The 20,553-nt window shown below is 37.9% G+C and overlaps 3 protein-coding genes across 11 annotated transcripts in view; 1 reads left to right on the forward strand and 2 right to left on the reverse strand.

Annotated features, from left to right (window-relative positions):
- The window catches only part of arhgap17b (Rho GTPase activating protein 17b), a 29,842-nt gene extending 26,703 nt beyond the window's left edge, over nt 1-3,139 (forward strand). For 3 of the 5 annotated variants that reach the window (XM_058409959.1, XM_058409936.1, XM_058409969.1), the window contains one exon: nt 1,515-3,139. Coding sequence is in view for 3 of the 5 variants with exons in the window: in XM_058409936.1 (XP_058265919.1) it covers nt 1,515-1,630 (116 nt within the window). In the remaining 2 variants the exon portion in view is untranslated. Of the gene's footprint in view, nt 1-65; nt 114-1,514 lie in introns of all 5 variants that reach the window. The other 2 variants (XR_009206755.1, XM_058409945.1) reach the window with 1 other exon arrangement.
- Nucleotides 3,140-3,164: 25 nt separating this feature from the next.
- slc5a11 (solute carrier family 5 member 11) lies at nt 3,165-15,083 on the reverse strand. Of its 3 annotated transcripts, none has more exons than XM_058409982.1 (16): nt 14,927-15,083; nt 14,311-14,466; nt 11,599-11,670; nt 11,400-11,504; nt 11,242-11,301; nt 11,043-11,147; nt 9,349-9,454; nt 9,121-9,201; nt 8,753-8,958; nt 7,910-8,045; nt 7,689-7,796; nt 7,450-7,600; nt 6,804-6,972; nt 5,097-5,312; nt 4,836-4,974; nt 3,165-3,597 (listed from the first exon to the last, which is right to left on the reverse strand). In XM_058409982.1, the coding sequence occupies exons 2-16, from the start codon at nt 14,440-14,442 to the stop codon at nt 3,377-3,379; spliced, it is 2,007 nt and encodes a 668-aa protein (XP_058265965.1). In that variant the 5' UTR covers nt 14,443-14,466; nt 14,927-15,083; the 3' UTR covers nt 3,165-3,376. The 3 variants fall into 3 exon arrangements, with proteins under 3 accessions (XP_058265965.1, XP_058265974.1, XP_058265983.1); XM_058409991.1 differs by having other exon boundaries at nt 14,311-14,518; nt 14,927-15,058; XM_058410000.1 differs by lacking the exons at nt 11,043-11,147; nt 11,242-11,301; nt 11,400-11,504; nt 11,599-11,670.
- Nucleotides 15,084-15,846: 763 nt separating this feature from the next.
- Nucleotides 15,847-20,553, reverse strand: part of grid2ipa (glutamate receptor, ionotropic, delta 2 (Grid2) interacting protein, a) — a 31,261-nt gene continuing 26,554 nt past the window's right edge. For 2 of the 3 annotated variants that reach the window (XM_058409927.1, XM_058409917.1), the window contains exons 16-20: nt 20,278-20,364; nt 20,002-20,131; nt 18,550-18,668; nt 17,401-17,565; nt 15,850-16,946 (exon numbers count right to left, since the gene is read on the reverse strand). In XM_058409927.1, the coding sequence (XP_058265910.1) occupies nt 16,872-16,946; nt 17,401-17,565; nt 18,550-18,668; nt 20,002-20,131; nt 20,278-20,364 (576 nt within the window). In that variant the 3' untranslated portion in view covers nt 15,850-16,871. Of the gene's footprint in view, nt 16,947-17,400; nt 17,566-18,549; nt 18,669-20,001; nt 20,132-20,277; nt 20,365-20,553 lie in introns of all 3 variants that reach the window. The other variant, XM_058409908.1, reaches the window with a different exon arrangement.

The raw sequence follows: 20,553 nt of genomic DNA on the forward strand, positions 1-20,553 counted from the left end.
TCATGAGTAATTGATGAATTAATTGGGTGTCCTGAGCATGATGTGGCATTGTTAAATTGTTACAGATGTGTGACTCCCCTGCCTGTGAACTAAGAGTTGAATGGCAGGCTATGGTAAGGATGCCAAAACTAAAAGCTAATGCATTGCATTGTTGCTGAATGCCTTGTTGTGGGTGCTTTCGCACACTAACACTGCTTCTCCAAAAATAACAGACTAACCGCTAGCGAACCTGCATGTGCAATGACGCTTGACTCAAAAACCTCATAGCAAACAGCAAACTCAATCTTTTTTAAAACTGCCCTGGGGTCTTATTTATCAACCATGCATACACGTATTTCTACTAAAAGAATTGGGATTTATCAAGTTCTTCTTGGGCGTGAGAATGTGTATATGTTTAGAACTACCCTAACCATGCTTATGCAGAAACCCCTAGTGGTAGAAAAGTGTAATTGCAGGATTATGAGCTTTTGTGTTGCACTTATTATCAATTTGAATAACTGCTGACTGTACTGCTCAAAACACGTTGCAGACATAAGTGATGTATGTAATGTAATATTAAATCAAAGTGGATTGAGACAATGCCTTACTTAAAGATTTAGCACACACAGGTTTGTACAGAGATTTTTTTAGGATAGTAGCAGTAGATGAACTAGTGTAATTTTAGTTCATCTCTGCCAGTAACTCATCTCTCTTTCTGAGAGGCCAATGGAGCCCAACAGTAGCAGCCTTACATTTGAGTCCAGGACACATTTAAAGGAGAAATTAGAGACAGGTCTGGCATTTGGCAGATGCTCCTATCCAGAGTGACTTACAATTTATCTCATTTTATACAGTTGAGGGATAAGGGCCTTGCTCAGGGGCCCTTTTTTGAACTCACAACCTTCTGATCAGTAGTCCAACAGCTTAACCACTAAGCCACCACAACCGCCATTTCATATTACTCACACTTTTCCAAATACTACAGCAAAAAATATTGAGGAATTTCTTACATAATAACCAGTCTGCCAAATGGTGCAATTGAATGCACATGTAACCATAAAATCACCCTTTTATAGGGAATGATGTTTACTATATTTGCCAGTTTGGGAATGATTCGAGTGTACAGTGTATGACATTCCTGTGTGTGCATGCGTGCCTGTGGTATATTTCAGTATTTCTCTGCATACTGGTGGTTCTCAAGCATAGCATTCGAGCTTGCACACTTTGATAAATGAGACCCCTGATCTGTATGCTGCTTGCTAACATTCATTTAGGTCATGGAATAAAGGAGGATCTGAGGCCATCGCACCACGGATGATGTCTAAACGTGCTACAATTCGAGTTAAACGATAGCCTCCATTGATTGATTTCACATTTATTTTGAATCGAAGCATCAAATGCATCTAGCAAAATGACAAATTCGTGGTGTGTTCGATGTTTCCTTGCTTGTTTTACTTGCATCTAAGCATTTCGTAGCAGTAGTAAGTACCACGCTAATACTTTTTGAGATTTGACTGTAAATTCTGACCGCACAGATGTGGGCGTGACGTTGAAGGGGTCTGGGCGGCTCCTTGTCCCGCACATAGCTGTGGAACAGCCTGTGACTGCGCCCCCTGATGCTGAGAACCAAACAGAGAGCACCATCTTTTAAGGAGTGGATGAAACACCTCATCCTCACGCAGCCAATCACTCCCTTTAATGCTGTTTTGAGGCAGAGTGATGCTCTGTAGACAATCCTGGCACTCTGGGCTCTTCTAGGCACCGAGGGAGCTTTTTAGACGCTGTTACTGTTTCAACATTGCTGACATATTGAAGCTTGAGGTAAGCGATTAAACATGCTGTATACTGTACCAAACTGTAACCTCTCTCTCTCTCGTGCCAGAATGGTTCCAGTTGTTAGGCTTTAATTTTACAATATTTTTAATTTTTTTGTGCTTTTGAATTGTATTATGAACTGCAAACATGCGTATTATTACTTGTGAGTGTTTTGACTGTGTAATTGTAAGGGAACCGCAAAACGTAAAGCGAGCTTTGTCTACGAAGTTCTCATTCACATTGATCCTGTATGTATGCTGCCTTGTGTCTGTGTTATCATTCTGTTTTATTCCCGTCAGCCATCTTTATTTTAAACTCTCAGCTACCGAGAGTGCAGGATTTCATTTCGAGTACCTGAGAGAAAATGGAGTGATTTTTCTAAAGAGACCAAAAACCTGTTATAGGAAATATATCATAGAGAAAAGGTATAGAAATGCAGCGTATGGCTAAATATCAAGTATTGATTTTTGAGTACTTTTATTCTTGTGGTGCAATATTGATTGCAGTTTAGATCTTCTTTCTTCTTCTTATTTTTTGTTCTTCTTACAAATGAGACAATCGCTATATCGATATTTTGATGTAAATGAGTGAAATTTTGATGTTGCACAAGGTTTGGTGAAATGGACCAAATAATACAGCAATAAATTCGCACATCTCACATATCAGTTATTTAAAGAAGTGGATAGCTACACTGTGTTTCAGTGCTCATTTGGTCCATCTGTATGCATTGTTTTTGCTCAAATAAATGATCTGAAATGTAAGTACAAACTGCCACAAAATCGTTTTTTCTCATAAAGAATCTGTTGGATAATTTAGGGCAAAATGCTACACGACATTTGTCGTCTTTCGGTAAAGGACCCGATGCTAAATTCCCAGCTAGATCAAAACTCATTTGATTTGATTTATATTCCATTTATCATATCATTTTGTAATTAGTGTTATTTTTAAGAATGACAGTCAAACAGAAATGTCAGGTGAATAGTTGAATAGTTTGGTTATGCTCAGGAAATAGCAACTCAGAAAGTCATTCATCCATTTAATTACTGACCGATCTTTTTTCTTTTCTTCTTTTTTTTTTTGCAACAGGCTACTTCTAAATGACTTAAAGGCTTGTAAAATGTTGATTTGTATTTTATGTTGAATTATTTTTTTTTCTTTTCTACTGTGTGCACCTTTTTCTGCAGCTCTTTCTCAGCTGGTTCTGCACATTTCTCAAAGCAAAGATACTCCAGTGTGTTGTACTGATTACTGCTGTATTTCCTACACAGCAAGTGGAATGAAATACAATTACCTAAAAAAAAAAAAAGCCAGGCAATGAGAAAAATAAAATGCAGTACAAAATGTACCCATTGAGTTGTGTCAATTTATTTAAAAGGTTGGTGTTGCTTTTTAAATCTTAGTGAACCAAATACATTTGAAAACAGAGGAAGGCATCTCCGTGTATGTGGTTTTTAAACATTTCATTGTTCTGTATAAATAAAATAAGTGAAGATGCTGAAATAAAAATTTTTCACGTTGAAAATGACAAAATGTTGACCAAGCGTTCAAGGATTACTAGTGTCTAGTTGAGATATTCAGACTGTCATGCCCAGAAGGCAAACAGAAACACTGTCACTGACAAGCAGACAATGAGGTTGGCATTTACCACATGCCTCAGATAGGGTTCTTCCTCAAGGGAGGACACTACTGCCTCAGGTGGTGGTGTTGGGGGCTGCTCCCTTTCTGAATTCAGCTCCATCCCACACAGCCAGAGCAGCATGGACTTCAGCTTAGAGGGTGTTTCAGCATGCTGTGCATTCGAGCCTGATGAAAGTGAAAACCAATTCTTGATATAATGAAATTTCCAGAGGATTTCTGAGTCATGAATTTTAACCTTATTATTATCTCAGTATACACAGAGCAGGCATAACATTATGACCACCTGCCTAATATCGTGTTGGTTCTCCATTTGCTGCCAAAACAGCCCTGACCCGTCATGCACTGTGTATTCTCACACCTTTCTATCAGAACCAGCATTAACTTCTTCAGCAATTTGAGCAACAGTAGCTCGTCTGTTGGATCGGATCACACGGGTCAGCCTTCCCTCCCCACGTGCAGCAATGAGCCTTGGCCGTCCATGATCCTGTCACCGGTTCACCACTTTTCCTACCTTGGACCACTTTTGATAGATACTGACCACTGCAGACCGGGAACACCCCACAAGATCTGCAGTTTTGGAGATGCTCTGATCCAGTGGTCTAGCCATCACAATTTGGCCCTTGTCAAACTTACTCAAATCCTTACACTTGCCCATTTTTCCTGCTTCTAACACGTCAACTTTGAGGAAAAAATGTTCACTTGCTGCCTAATATATCCCACCCACTAACAGGTGCCATGATGAGGAGATCATCAGTGTTATACATTTCACCTGTCAGTGGTCATAATGTTATGCCTGATTGGTGTATATTCACTTTGCATTTAGATTATAAAATTAAAAGGCACCTGGGGGGCTTTTACACTGGCAGTTTAGTACAAAACGGATCACAGTTTGCATGAAAAAATAAAAAGCTGTCAATAGGACCGGGAAGCATGGTGTGAGTTCAATATACTGGAAATATTCACAATTTCTGTGAATGTGAAGGCAACTTGTTCAGGAAGTAAAGCAACCTGCCCATGTTTGTTAGCTAATGACATCATTTGATTCCACACACACCATGAGTGACAAGAATGTTGTGGGACACAGAAGAGGTGAAATGCCTTACTGTGTATAATAACACCAAAATAATAGGAAACGTAAAAATGTGATGTGTTGTGTTGTGTTGAACGGAAGTGCACTGGGGCCAACAATCACAGTCGTGTTGGATTCAGACCAAATGTACCAACTGTTAAAACCACCTTAATCTACATACTGAGATTAAAACATTTCGAGTTAATTTGTAACTTTCTGGCGCCCCCTACTGGATGAACCATCATTGGCGTTGACTCCAAGGTTTAAGATTACTTGAGATAAATCAAATTTCCCTTCAGTTAACATGAATAACTTCTACAAAAGCAAAACTCACCATTAGTGTGCTCTCTCACACTTCCATCACTCTTCTCATTTTCATGATGTAAGCCGTTATCGATATTAAAGGTTCCAGTTTCTTTGGCCTCAGTCCTCTTCACAGGATCAAACCTCGTGGACCACATCAGTCGACTCAGCTGTGACACAAAGCACGCATTAACATCAGTTTCATGAGACACTGTGAAACTATCTGGTTGTTATTATTGGTTTAGAGACTTTACAATGCGCAGACTTTATCTTATTGCTGTTGCTTCCTGACCTGTTCTTCTGTGGGTTTCTCCGTGGCCAGGCTGACACAAACCACCACAACAAGGGTAAACAGGGAGAGGATGATTGAGAAATATAGATAGTGCACGTATTTGATTATTTCAGGCCTGGTGTCTGTCTCGTAGCACTGTGGTAGAGGGTAGATGAAATCCAGAATCATCCTCACAACGCCAATCAGCAGCCCCAGCACCAAACCCCAGAATGCGCCCTAAATCACGCACAGTGTAAAAGACAAACATGCAAAAGATTCATGAGGATTACCCATGTCTCCTGTTTTGTTCTTTATAGCTTTAACACATGTAAATGGTTGTTTTGTCTGAAAAGAAATAAAGAACGGGACACTGAAACAACTTGGTCAGTCACTTTTTCAAGTCATTCATCATCCGTTCTTTAACAGTGGTACTGTTGACTAGAACTGTGACTAGAACATTTGATGCAGATTGTCATATAGTAGTAAAGCAGTTATACAGTCAGAACAAGGCTATATACAAGCTAGGATATATACAATATACACAGATCAGGCATAACATTATGAGCAGTGACAGGTGAGATGAATAACACTAGCTATCTCCAGCTATCATGGCACCTGTTAGTGGGTGGGATATATTAGGAAGCAAGTGAACATTTTTTCCTCAAAGTTGATGTGTTAGAAGCAGGAAAAATGGGCAAGCGTAAGGATTTGAGCGAGTTTGACAAGGACCAAATTGTGATGGCTAGATGACTGGATCAGAGCATCTCCAAAACTGCAGCTCTTGTGGGGTGTTCCCGGTCTGCAGTGGTCAGTATCTATCAAAAGTGGTGCAAGGAAGGAATAGTGGTGAACCGGTGACAGGGTCATGGGTGGCCAAAGCTCATTGATGCAGATGGGGAGTGAAGGCTGGCCCGTGTGATCCGATCCAAAAGACGAGTTACTGTTGCTCAAATTGCTGAAGAAGTTAATGCTGGTTCTGATAGAAAGGTGTCAGAATACACAGTGCATGATGGGTCAGGACTGTTTTGGCAGCAAAAGGGGGACCAACACAATATTAGACAGGTGGTCATAATGTTATGCCTGGCTGGTGTATGATGCCCATTGTCATAAATCATTGTAACTGTGTGTAGAGGAATCTGAGGCTGTACTGTACACTGGACACCGGTTCACCTCAACTGGACAACATTGCCTGTTATTTTTTCTCTTTTGTCCCCCCACTTTTTCCCTCAATCGTAGATTTGGTCCCCACTGTAGTTCCCTGTTCTTGGCTGATGGGAGTCATAAATTCTCATACTCACATCACTTAATATTGTCACTGATGCCATTATAAAATGTTCATATTTTTAATTGTTAATAAATATTAGAGTTGCCATACAGGTCATCACACCATGTGTCATTATAATGAATATTGACACTTACTGTTTTCCTGACAATACAGCATGAATAAAAACTATTTTCCTAGCATATTATTAATGCTCTATGAGGCATTGTTAGAAATGTTTAACATACTTACATGGAACCACTGCCAGCGTAGAAAGAATTAGCAGCAGATTTTTAATAATTTATGAATATAGGCTTTATAGAATGAGTTACTCATATCGTCATGGTCAATGTATTTTTATTTTGAGACACAGCATACACAAACAAATATTTTTTTCTTTTTCATGTTGCAGGGTTTTTACTTCATTAGGTCAATAAAAATGATGAATACACACACACACACAGTACCTTCTCGTTAGTTCTTTTCCAGAAGCAGCCTGCAATGAACACCACACTGATAGGTGGCTGTAGGTAGTTGCTGATAGACTGCAAGTACATGAAAAGCTGGCCACCTTGACTGGCCTGAACCAGGGGGATCCATAGCACAGACACCACCACCAAGATCAGGACAAACACTCTGAATACACAAACAAGTACAAGATCTGTATGCACTGAAACGAGTGTAAATAATTGATGGTACCATGAAAATAAAAAATAAAAAACCTTCAAAGCTCCTTCATAAGCAGGAGCAAAAAACAATAGGCAAGCAAGTTTGTCAAATAACACTCAGTGGTGATTAGGTAATTGTCTATTTATTCATTTATTCATCTACAGAAACTGCTTTATACTGACTAGCAGTGGAGCTGCATCAACCCTGGGAAAACTGGGTGCAAGGACAAAATAGGGAACCTGCATAAAAGCATAAAATCAGTTGCAGCATGGTTCCATCCTGAGCGTATTCCCGCCTGTATTTCCGAAATATGCTCTGGATCCAACATGACCCTGACCAGTTTCTAATTTGGCCTGGAAATCAACACTCTGATTACATGAAACAGTATGTCACCACATAAGCTCACAATTTTATAGGGCTGAGCTTTTCTAAGCATTGTCCTACCTGCCAACGATCATGAGCTCCCACTCTGAGGCAGCATGGCGGAGATATCTCCATAAGTCCATGGTGAACAGAGTGCTAGAGCTGTTAAAGATGGAGGTCAGGGAAGACATGAGAGCAGCTATCATTACAGCCATCATCAGACCCCGCAGACCTAAATGCATACATGTTTCTGTCAAACATCCTGATGGCAAGAAACTTAACATGAAGCATTCATTTATAATTAAAAACGGGTAAAATACCCTTAGGAAGGAGTTCCATGACCAGTTTGGCGTAGGCGATGTCAGAGCAGCCCACAGAATTCCCACAAACCTGCTCACACACTTTAGGGTCTGCACAGCCAACCTCATCTAGACAACCACACCAAATAAGAACCGTAACACACTCTGCATTAACACTCAGAACTGTTATGCTTTTTTATTAAAAGGTTGGACTTTAAAGACATGTCATTTAGCATGAGGACCTGGAAAGAGGATTCGGCTGATCATGCCTGGCAGCACCATCATGAAGAAGGGCAGAATCTTGAGGTAGGAAGCCAGCAAAGACCCTCCTTTAGCATGTAGCAGGTTCTTAGCAGCCAGCGAGCGCTGCACTATAACCTGCACAGACACACACGGTGAAAAGGGAACTCTTCAAATTGTCTTGGGAAAATCCATGAAAAAGTTGATCTATGAGTGGATCTATGAATTTTTCTATTTTTATTTTATGTATATTTTAATATTCTGTATACTATAGGAAAGTCATAAAAGAAACGTTATTGAAAGCAGCAAAGATATTTCAGGGGTAACTAAAATTTCAAGTCCAACTACATAAACGTTTTTGTCTATATTTTTATGATTAACCATTAGTGACTAGTTTATGGCCATAAACAAGACATTAAGTTAAAGTGGTTTTGTTTCATAGTGCTTCTTGATTAAACACGTTTCAAATAGATCCAACGGTAATGAACAGATGAGACTCCAGTTTTGAACTTAAAGCAGAGAATTAGAATATTAACAGTTCAATAATCAGACCAGAGAGGATAGATGAAATAAATATACTGTCCTACAAACTAATCAGGCATAACATTATGACCACCTACCTAATATTGTGTTGGTTCCCCTTTTGCTGCCAAAACAGCCCTGACCGATCGAGGCACAGACTCCACTAGATCCCTAAAGGTGTGTTGTGGTATCTGGTGTCTTTATGTCTTAAGTAACTTAAACTTAACTTATGTAACTTAAAGGACTTAAAGGATACCTACAGGACTTAAAGGACTTACAGGACATAAAGGATACTTTTGACACAATTTATATACTTTCCTCACCTGATCTGTACACCAGTACCATATGGAGGGCATTGTCATCCCCAGCAGCACCCCTGGCCAGGGAAAGTCAGAGGTCACGGGATCCCGAAAAATATGGAAGGCATCCTCACGAGGGATTCCGCACGTGGTGTTTGGGACTCTAATGGAGGGAATGGCATTGCTGTAGCCATCAAAAATGGCCTGCCAGCCCCCGACCTCCACAAAACCTCCCCATAAGAAGAGCAGCAGCAAGAAAAGAAACAGGTTAAAAGAACAGAATGTTTTAGCTGCAAGTAGTCATTTGTTTGTCCATCAAATGTCCTGAGAGGATGTCAGGAATCAATCAGAAAGTAAATAATTGGTAGATGAGTGAAAAGGAAACTACACACTGAAGCTCATAAGTGTCAGGGCCCCAGTCAGCATGATGACAGTCTGAGCTGCATCGGTGTAGATGACGGCTGCCAGACCACCTAAAAAAGACATTCTTCCATGTATGAGTGCATAGCAGCCATTAACATAATCCCAATAAAAAAATCATACAGGTATTCCTGAGCCGGTTGTACTATCTGCAGATCAGTAGGTGAACTTGTGCATGAATTAGAAACCCACAAACTCACCTGCTACTGTATAGAGTGCAGTAATGACGAGGAGAAGAATGACAGCAAGATAAATATTCCAGCCCAGAGCCTGCTGAATGAACACAGCCCCAGCGTACATATCCACCTGCACACATGGCATTCATGCAGCCTTTAATCCCAACATCTATTCTATTTTTTAAATAAGGTCGATATTTTATTATTCTTATTTTTGCATCTAATGTGGAAAATAGGAGAGATACATCTGTTTAAACACTGCTCTGTCTATTGTCTTCCTGAGAAAAATGCAGCGGCCCTTTCTTCATGTTTCACTCACTGAATTTGTTCATTGATGGTTTGGCATATTAATGAATTTATTCTTTACTAAATCATTTTTAAATGAAGATATTACAGAAAAGGTTATATTCTGTAATACAGCTTCATGCAATAGCTAATGTAAAACTTAATACATTTGTGTATTCATCTCATCTCATGAATAAACAACTTACAGCTTAGCTGCAGTAGCATGTTATTCAGCATGTATAAGATGCCTCAGATAAACTGAATATAAAGGGTTTTTTTCTGTGAACTGGGTTGCATCATCCACAGTGTAATGGTAGATGGACTGCAACATTCTGTATATTTAAATGTTTTTATGGGTCTGCTCAACCTAAATGAAGTTATTTTGATTAAATATCTCTAATTTAGCATCCCATTTAACCAGATTTTGCACGTCTAGTGCAAGAAAACCTTTACTGGCCTCACCAGGCACAAACTTGCATTAGCAGGCTGTTGACTCACTGAGTCTTGAGTGCACAGTTGTTGTAAACAACTCAACATGGCTATACTTATCAAGTTTTCAGCTACATTTGAAGAATTGAATTAGGCCGGTCTGAGATCTGACATACATCATGCTGGATTTGTTATGTGATGTATGAAAAATAAGGTTCTGGTCTTCTTTTCTATGTTTAGATTCCTCTTGTTAGTCATATTATAGGGCAAGCTTTCAAAGAGCTCTTCAATCCACAAAAATCTCAGAAATGCAAATGTCACTGAGTTCAGAAATAAATAAGTAAACTGCAGTTTTGGTAGGTACTATTATTGTTAGAAATATTTGCTGCAAAATGTGCAATGACATCGAATGAAATAAAACAGTTAGAGAGAGACTTGCAGAATGACCATTAAGACTTTAAAGCTCAACAATGACTTTTTTTTTGCCTTGTGAATGATAGAAACTGGTAAACTGTTCAGAATAACAATAGCAATAACTTCGAGCTAGTAGGATAATATGTGAATAAACTCTGAATAGATTCTGGGAGGCAGGGCCTGGTGTACATGGGCATGGACAAGACGTGGGGTCAGTAAGTAAACAGATCATTACAATGGTACTTTACAATAGGTCACTGTGTAACCACTACATCCTAGACTTTACCTAATGCACTGTTAAACAAAATTGCAAAGTTCATTTAATTTATTATTCAGAAGCCCTGCTTAATGTTAGACCAGAGGCTGTTTACTCACTTGGGAATACTGTGCCTTCTGCCTGCTGCCTGTGTAAGTATATAATTCAACCACTACACATGCATTCCAGGAAACAATGGAAAGTTTCCATTTATGCTGAATCATAAATCATTTAGCTTGGAGAAAAAAAGGTCTACATACAAAAATAAATTATTTATACTGAATAAAGATTTCTCAAAAGTGCAGAAAAGTTTTGCATATTGTTAGACACTTACCGATATCTTTGTGAAGATGTATATAAATAAATACAAAATAGCAAGAAATATCTGGATTCTTTTGCCTCCAAATCTTTTCTGAAGATATTCGGGCATAGTTGTCACCTAGAAGAGCGTTCAAATATTTTTGTGAACTGTTCATTTATTTTAATTAAACATAAATATTGATGTATTGCTGTGTACAAGCCTAAGCTCTCACCCCAGAAGCTATGTAAATGGGGAGGAAAACCCAGCCTAGGAGCAGAACCACCACCATACCCTTTCAGAAAAAAGAGGGAAAAGAGTCTAATCATACCGACATTTATACCGACATTACAGAAAAAATGCTGTGTCTGTATGAGGATACTGGAGCTTTACATTCCACTCATATGCAGTGGGGCCGATGCCAGCTGCGGCTGCTGATCCAGCCAGACCTATGAAGTGACCGCTGCCTACATTACTAGCAAACAGAGAAGTGCCTACCTGCAAAAAACATGAGGAGTCAAACAATTTCCATGCTTCCAAAGAAATCTCATACTGTGTACAGATATTATGTTCAGATATAGTGAGAACTCACCGGCCACCAGCTCATGTTTTTGCCTGCTAAGAAATATCCATTCACTGTGCTCCTCTTGGTTTTCCACATAGACTTGAAATCAGCAAAGCATGAGATTACATGTATTATTTTTTAATAGCTGCAATATTGCAGTGAAATACACAGTAAAATGGCACAGCCTTCTCAAACGGATCTTTTGGGTATCATTAGGCTTTTATTAGAATATAAAGCAACCCGGACTCACAGAAGAAACGTTCGTGTGCAGTTTATCTGCAGCACCTTATACACATTTAATATCAACATCCAGGCACCAGCATGTCAAATGTGTTACGTTCTGCACCTCATTTTACCCAAGCCTACCTTTATCACTATGCTATCTGAAAAAGATATTCGATATGTGATGATTTTTCCACTTGACATATACCAGATCATTAGACTTACAACACTGCGAAACATTCCAACATGTTAAACTTAGAAACAAAAGTTCACCTTAAAAATGTGAAAACATTTCACCCTTAACTTACAAAACTTATAAACTTAAGTTCAATATTGAAATCTTGTCACGACGATTGGAGTTAAAGGGAAGAAATCAGATCACGAAACTTAATCATATTATACAGTGCAAGCTAAGGTCTTCTGTAATTTCTTTAGTCTGCTAAGAATACAGAGACTGATCTGTACAGAGAACAAACGTTTCATAAGCTCAGTAAGTCTTATAAGGTCATGGAAAGCACAAAGTCATGCAATTCAATATGTCTATAAAAAAGATTATGTTTATTACATATTGATCATCTATACTATCTGAATATATGTACACAATATGTATATACAGTGTATATTATTCCAGTTAATGTTGTACACACACAATGTATGTAATGCACACATATTGCAAAGACATTTTTTTACACATAGTGTGCTATATATACAACTAGCACATATTCTTATAAACATACTACCTGCCATAGCCTTATTTATTTGTTATACATATATTTACATATTTATCTGCAGAATTTCTACTATTTGCATTTCTGGTAGATGCTAAATGGCATTTTGTTGCTATGTACACATACTATGCAATGACAATAAAGTATCTATCTATCTATCTATCTATCTATCTATCTATCTATCTATCTATCTATCTATCTATCTATCTATCTATCTATCTATCTATCTATCTATCTATCTATCTATCTATCTATCTATCTATCTATCTTTGCAAGATGGGCTCTGAATAAGGTGTAGAAAACAATATATGGATAGATGATGTATGTATAGATGATAGCCTGGGTATCATGTATATCAGATATGTAACCTTATCTAACTCTATCTATCTATCTATCTATCTATCTATCTATCTATCTATCTATCTATCTATCTATCTATCTATCTATCTATCTATCTATCTATCTATCTATCTATCTATCTATCTATCTATCTATCTATCTATCTAGAGGTTAACTTGTTTGAATTCTTTGCTGTAGAATGTCTCATACAGAGCATTTGAGTGCATTGTATGCTTGTGCCAGAATGTTGACAATCAATGCGTAGATGGTGCTGTAAATTTAGGACAACTGGAATAAATCTACATGTAAAAAATTTATAATGGTTGGAGTCACCTGCTGTAAACACATCGTGTTGTGGTTGATGCTGCCATTGAGTTTAATAATGGCTGTATTGTCATTTTTCATGAAAGTCAAAACAAACAGCTTTGCATCTCAGTGCACTTCTGATATTTCACATAACAATGGTGTGATATGCCAAATATCAATACCAAACTTATTCTGGTATTAATATCCATCCATTCATTCTCTACACTGCTTATCCTGCTCGGTTGCAGGGAACCTGGAGCTCATCCCAGGAGACTCAGGACGTAGAGTAGAGTCCTGAGTACACCCTGGACATGATGGCAGTTGATTGCATGTCACAATCATGTACACACATTCATTTACTATGGATAAGAGATACCAGTCAGCCTACAGTGCATGTCTTTGGACTAGGGGAGGAAACTGGAGTACCCAGAGGAAACCCCTGAGGCACAAGGAGAACATGCAAACTCCACACACATACATGGCAGAGGCAGGAATCAAACCCCTAACCCTGGAGGTGTGAGGCAAGTGTGCTAACCACTAAGCCTATGCACCCCCTGATGTTAAGATATAATAAATCTTATAATGAAGCTAACTTTACAGAGTGCTCAAATGTACATAATTCTGTTATAATGGTGCCATGCCATTTAGTTTATAGTCAGAAGTCCGTCGTTACAGTTTAATAATCATCACTGCCAAAGTCTACTCGGTGTAATAGTGTCATACAGCAGGGTTTCATATCGAAGCTTCTAAAAATAGAGTTCAACAGACTGCGGAGTTCTCACTTTTGTTCAGTATTCCAGCTAATGCCACCTGCCAAGCTACTGTGAGGTTTTAGCATCTCTTTTATATTACTCGAACATAAGTCAGCACTGACATTGTCATAACACAGCCTTCTGTCACTTGCCATCATAACTTTAAGACAGCTGACCAGTTTTGGAATAATCGTGTGTAAAGTTGTATCTATCTTTATTTCAGTTATCAGGACAGACTTATGCAGATGTCACATAGGTCTATGAACATGGTCCTTAGGTAAAGGGTCACCAGAAAAAGTAGCGGAACGTGTATAATAATGAAAAATGAAAAAGGACACACACACACTTGTACCACTGCATTAATATATGGATGCGCTTTTAAATGAACTCACCCATACTCCTACTGCCAAGATCAATATGAAATACACAACAAGCACCGCTATATCAGCTGCAGACAGAGTGTTTGGTCGGAAGGTCCCTTCCATGGGTGTAGGGGAGACACTGGGGATCTCAGTACTAGCCATGATGTCAAAGGTCAAGTGTATTTCCTACAGTTAAAACAGCAAGCATCCAGTGTTATCCAGTGTTCACTCTGTGTCTCTTTTTAACACACACACAGACACACACACACAGACACACACACAACATTGTATTTTTGTTCACCATATTAGTAAAGCACTCAATTTGTAATAAAAATGATGTTTAGAATAAACATCTATTTATCTATACATTTATTTGAAATAGTTTTAAGATGAACTGAACCAGGAAAAAGGATCTATGTTCAAAATCAATAACATTTTCAGTCACCACAAACTGCCCTTTTACCACCCATTCACTGACACGTCATTGCAATAAAACCGAGCGCAGTTTGTGTAGAGAGCTTTCACGATGAATCATGTCTACCATTAAAGCCATCTCCCACACCCATTTGTCAGGTGTGAAAAAGTCATGAACAACACCATCTGGCCTTCGTAAAAGCAGTGAAGGGAGAGGAAGAGATTCACTCACCGAGAACGAGTTTCCCTTTTCTGATTATGAAGCTACAGCTTCATAGCCCTCCAGTCAGAAGCTCTCACCATTCAGACATTTCTAATATTGTCACCGGTGTCGAAAATCTTCCCCTATGACCGAGAGATCAAACTCCACATTCCTTCTAACTTCTTATATGTGAGTACACACACTGGTTAAAATGTAAAGGAGGGTTTATTACCAAAAAGTTAACAGAATGATGTCGCACTAGCAGTTAAACAGTAGAGTGACATAACTTGTTAAAGGCAAAGTAAACATAATAATTGATTGCATGAACTCAAATGAAAGTTAATACATTTAATGATCAAATAAATTGCACGCAACAGCAAATACACACACTGAAGATCAGTATTGCAGCACCTACAAGGCAACAATACACCTTATTCTGGAAAATTCTCAGTTCCGACATACACAGGGCCTGCATTTAGGAACCCAATAAATAGGTGAGGAAACTAATATCACACACAGATATCAGTCGACTAACCAAATTAAGAAAAGTGTTTTGTATTGCTGTAATGTCCACTTTATTACTTTACTACTATAATAATATAATTCATAAAATAATTAATTAAAATTCAAATATTTTCCCCTGTGAGAAACAAATATCTTTGAAATAAATATATCACAACAGTGTTGGTTGATTTCATTACTCATTTTCAAAATATTCATTTTTTTGGTATTTATTGCATTATCCCAGGCCTATTAAACTTTTTTGTAAAGAAAATCATAATATATATCTACAAATAATAATAATAATAATAATAATAATAATAATAATAATAATAATAATTCTAACCAAAAGAAAGAAAAGATAACATAAATCCATTTATTAATTACACAACATAAAAAATGTCATGTTAAAAAAAAAAAAATAGATGAAGATACGTTTCCATTTCCTGTTACTTTTCTCATAAAAACCAAAAGAAAGCAAAAAAAACAAAACAAAACAAAAAAACCCTTATATTCTGTTTTACATTTAGCAGATGATAAACCAAATACAAAAACAGGAATGAAAAAAACCCTTGTTATAACAATGAGCTCTGTAAAGCTGCTTTGAGACAATGTCCATTGTTAAAAGTGCTAGACAAATAAATTGAATTGAATACAAAAAGCAGTTTGGATTCAGACAGTCAGATCAATGTAAACCTGCATGTACAACATTCATTATGGATGACCACAAAAAAAAAGAGAATATTGAGGAAAGCTTATCTAAGTCTCTCATAATTACATCTGATGTGCCATATTACAATAAAAACTACCTATAGAAACTCTTACAATAACTCTTATACAGTAATATCCGTTTATTTCATAATTTGCACGCTACTATATAAGGAACCACTTTAAGTTACATTACTTAGAATTATCATAAATCTGTCATATATCTCTATAAGAAATATAATGTTATGTCCAAAGTGTCCAAGGTCTATAGACGTACATTCTACAGTAGAAGAATCGATGTAATCCGTTAAATAAAGCCCTCATGAATTACCATGTGAGAGCATTTATATGCAAAACACCAGTTTTGTTTTTTTTTTGGGTAGAATTTCATTCACAGTCCTCTTCACATTCCACAGTTGATTCAGTTCCGCATCTAAGTTTGAGTGTACATTAAATGCAGTAGCCACACTGTATAATGCTAATATGCTCTTCGAACTTAAGACTTGTCTTTAGTCGTTTTTATTTAGTCTGAACATGTTGAGAAAACTCCATGTAGCCTATGTAGCTCAAAAATGTGTGTAGTGACGTCAGTATGAGAGCATGTACTGTCTGAATAGGAACTATAGGAGGTTTTCCCAGGTTTTTCTGTGTTTGTTAGTATGTTGAAAGGATTTTAGTGCATGTACAGTGTATGGGTTTGTGTGTACCTTTGTATTAATGTGTTTAGAGTATGCATGTGTGTGTGTGTGTGTATTTAGGTGTCCTGTCACAATGCTAGGGGAGACACCATGCGAGGACTGCGTGGAGGATTTTCAGCAGCCTGGTTCTCCATTACGGCTCTCTATAACACACACACACACACAGCTGTCATGATATTGGCAGAATCAATATGCTGTGGTTTATACACTCACAGTCTACTTAATTAGGAACACATGTACATCTGCACATTCATGCAGTTATACAATTAACCAATCATGTGTCACTGTGTAAAATTATGCAGATAAAGATCACAAGCTTCAGTTAATGTTCACATCAAACATCAGAATGGGGAAAAGTGTGATCTCTGTGACTTTATTAACCATAGCATGGTTATTGATGCCAGATGGGCTGGTTTGAGTTTTTCAGAATTTGCTGATCTACATGGAATTTCACATAATTTAGCATAAGGTGCTAAATTCTGCACTATGGTAAAGGGTTATTCAGCAAACCAGGCAATAAGATCTGCTACTAAAATGATCATCATAAAATTTTGGCATAGAAAAATCTAAAAATTCAGTACAGGCTTAACAACTCACATCAAACTTTGAAATGAATTCAGCAAAGATGCCAAAGAAAGCCTCGGTGGTGGTGATCTTGCCGTCCTCGCCGAAGAAGGAGGCCACCTTACAGAATTCCTCCATAGCTCTCTGCTGTAGAGACTCCAGAGACTGCACAGCAGGGTGGCTGTTCTCCAGAAAACCCTACACATACGTTACAGTTAAGGCAATACACACACACGGTTCTCTTCAACCTGTACTCTCGAGCATCTAATGACAACATAATATACCTGAGGAACATGATGCATTTCTGACATTGCTAGGAAAACAATGGTCAAGTATAATTCACGACCATTTTTGTGATAATATAAAAAGACTAAAATCTAAGACCATGTGATTTTGATTTTTTTTAGGAATCCATGAATACCCTGCTAAGGTGACAGATGACAGGAAGTTCCATGCAATTCCAGCAGCGAGTGTGTGTGTGTGTGTGTGTGTGGTGGTCAATTCAAACCAGATGCATCACGTCACTCTCAGCAACAAAACTATATTCAATTCCTTATTAAAAGCATTTGAGTCCACACTAGGGTGATAGTAACATAAAATATTAAATCATTTTACATCTAGTTTGTTGGATGTGACAATTCTTTGCAGTTTAACAAAGGCTTTTGTTGCAACGAAATTATTAAAATTAGATTTTGTTGAATAGGATATATAGTCAGGTATAGCAGTGCGAGTTACAACCTAAGGGACATTTATACATAAAACAAAGAACTACAAGTTGGTGTAAGTCATGAGGAGGTCTACAGGGTGTCTACAGGGGAGTGTCTACAGGGGATTTCACAAACTCTTAAACTAGACGTATTCTATTCATTGTCAAAGTGCACAGCTGTTCTTTCTTCTGCTAGTAGCTCGTAAAACATAAAAAAAAGGTAGCCAGATTTCGAGATACGCAAAAAAGCAAGGTTTCAATTTCCCCATACTCGCACACAGCATGATAGTTATACTTTCTTTTATGGCATTTGGCAGACGCCCTTATCCAGAGTGACTTACATTTGATCTCATTCTATACAACTGAGCTACCTGGGATTTGAACTTCCTCACACCATAACCACATATCACATCCCCATATATAGCTAGGCATTTGGATTCCATAAAGTGTTTCTGTTACAGGGATTGGAAGGATACACTCATAACAACAGCAAAGCGGTCCTCAGCAGTGGCTGGCATCTTCTGGCAAGCAAAGCGGATGTCTTGGATGGTGCTGTGCAGATCATTCATATCAGAGGTGATGTTTCTCTGATTAACTACAGTCAGACAGAAACAAAGAAGACAGCAAATCCTCTTAGGCATCATTTGTGTAACAAAAAATGTTCATTTTCTACAGTACATCAGTATAAAGAGGGAATTCATATCCAGTTATGATTCATAGGAATGATGTAGTACAAGTTAATTGGACTGAATAATCTAGTTAGTACACTAGAAAGTCATCTGAGATTTATCCACAGAAAGATAAAAACCTTGTTAAAAATCCTAATAACATGTTAGCAATATCACATGAGCACAAGTGTAGAAAGTAATCACAGCCGTTCAGATATTCAGTACCACATTTTTCTTTTCCTCTGACTAGTACAGAGTGCTGACACTGTACACTGATCAGGCATAACATTATGAGCACTGAGAGGTGAAGTGAATAACACTGATGATCTCCTCATCATGGCACCTGTTAGTGGGGGGGAAATATTAGGCAGCAAGTAAACATTTTGTCCTCAAAGTTGATGTGTTAGAAGCAGGGAAAATGGGCAAGTGTAAGAATTTGAGCGAGTTTGACAAGGGCCAAATTGTGATGGCTAGACGACTGGATCAGAACATCTCCAAAACTGCAGATCTTGTGGGGTGTTACCCGTCTGCAGTGGTCAGTATCTATCAAAAGTAGGCCCCCATGGAGGCCCCACCTTGCAACTTACAGGACTTAAAGAATCTGCTGCTAAAATCTTGGTGCGAGATACCACAGCACACCTTCAGGGATCTAGTGGAGTCCATGCCTCGATGGGTCAGGGCTATTTTGGCAGCAAAAGTGGGAACACCACAATATTAGGCAGGTGGTCATAATGTTATGCCTATTCGGTGTATACTCCTTTTAAAAATGCTAAATAAATTTCTGCTCAGAGTTAGTGTCCACCAAACAGGTCCCTGTGTCAATTCCTATTATAGAACTAGTGGTAAAACAGGTTCATTACTATAAACCTGTGATTTGCTTCGCCACTGAAACTACTGACAGGACTGCTATAACAGAAACTTAGTCAACAGCTTCTGAACCAAAATCAACAATCAGATTATAAAATTATATCTTAAAATTAAAATTGTAAAATTATATAATATTAAAATTAAATGTTCACATTTAATTGAAAAATGAATACAAAAAATCTAGGAAAATATGAATGTTTGTGAGGCAGTGGGTCTATAGAACCACTGACATCATATTTCAAATGTAATGTATGGAAATTTATTTAGCACTATGTATGTTTCCTAATATAGATCCATATAGATTATGTCAACATGTAGTTTGGTAATGTACCTTAAATGAAGCAGTTACCCAAGTTACCTATACTATAGTCATGTCTGAAATTTATTGCTCACCTTTGGCTGCAAGTGGGACAGTCATGAGTTCTTTGGCAAAGTCCAGGACTTCAGGAAAATGTTGGCACAATGATTTGGCCAGGATATGCAGAAATGTAGATTTTCCATCCACAGTTTTGGTGGTAGCAAGCTACAAAAAAAAAGGGTTAGCTGTACGGATTAAGACTGAACATCAAAAAGCAGCAATATTTAGCTGCTTGTGAGTTGTAAACCAAAGCTGCCTAAAATCAGTATAAGGACCATGAAAATGTTCACCAGGCTATGAAAGGCACTTACTTCAGTAAGGAAATTGATCTTGAAGCCAGTGGTCTTACTTCCCTTGGGCTGGCCATTGTTTAAGTAATTCCCCATGGCAAGAACAAACTGAAACATACAAAGAGAAAGACAATAAACAATAGAGTGATAAAAAAAAGCATAGCAGAACTGAATCACAGTATAAAACTATACCCCATGATAATGAATTCTGATTTGTGATGCTGAGATTTACCAACCAGATTTAAACCAGAAACGTGTTTGGGATACTGATATTTTGTGGGGAAAACAACTGAATAT

Source organism: Hemibagrus wyckioides, linkage group LG02 (genome assembly GCF_019097595.1).
Source record: "Hemibagrus wyckioides isolate EC202008001 linkage group LG02, SWU_Hwy_1.0, whole genome shotgun sequence".
In the NCBI taxonomy this organism is placed as follows: Eukaryota; Metazoa; Chordata; class Actinopteri; order Siluriformes; family Bagridae; genus Hemibagrus; species Hemibagrus wyckioides.

Bases quoted from the DNA above. Each gene is read 5' to 3' on its own strand.
- slc5a11 (XM_058409982.1), bottom strand. From the start codon at position 14,442: ATGGCTAGTACTGAGATCCCCAGTGTCTCCCCTACACCCATGGAAGGG. The intron at 11,671-14,310 runs GTGAGTTCATTT...GCTGATTTCAAG, and splicing joins TCTTGGCAGTAGGAGTATGG to TCTATGTGGAAAACCAAGAG. The intron at 11,505-11,598 runs GTGAGTTCTCAC...TGTTTTTTGCAG, and splicing joins AAAACATGAGCTGGTGGCCG to GTAGGCACTTCTCTGTTTGC.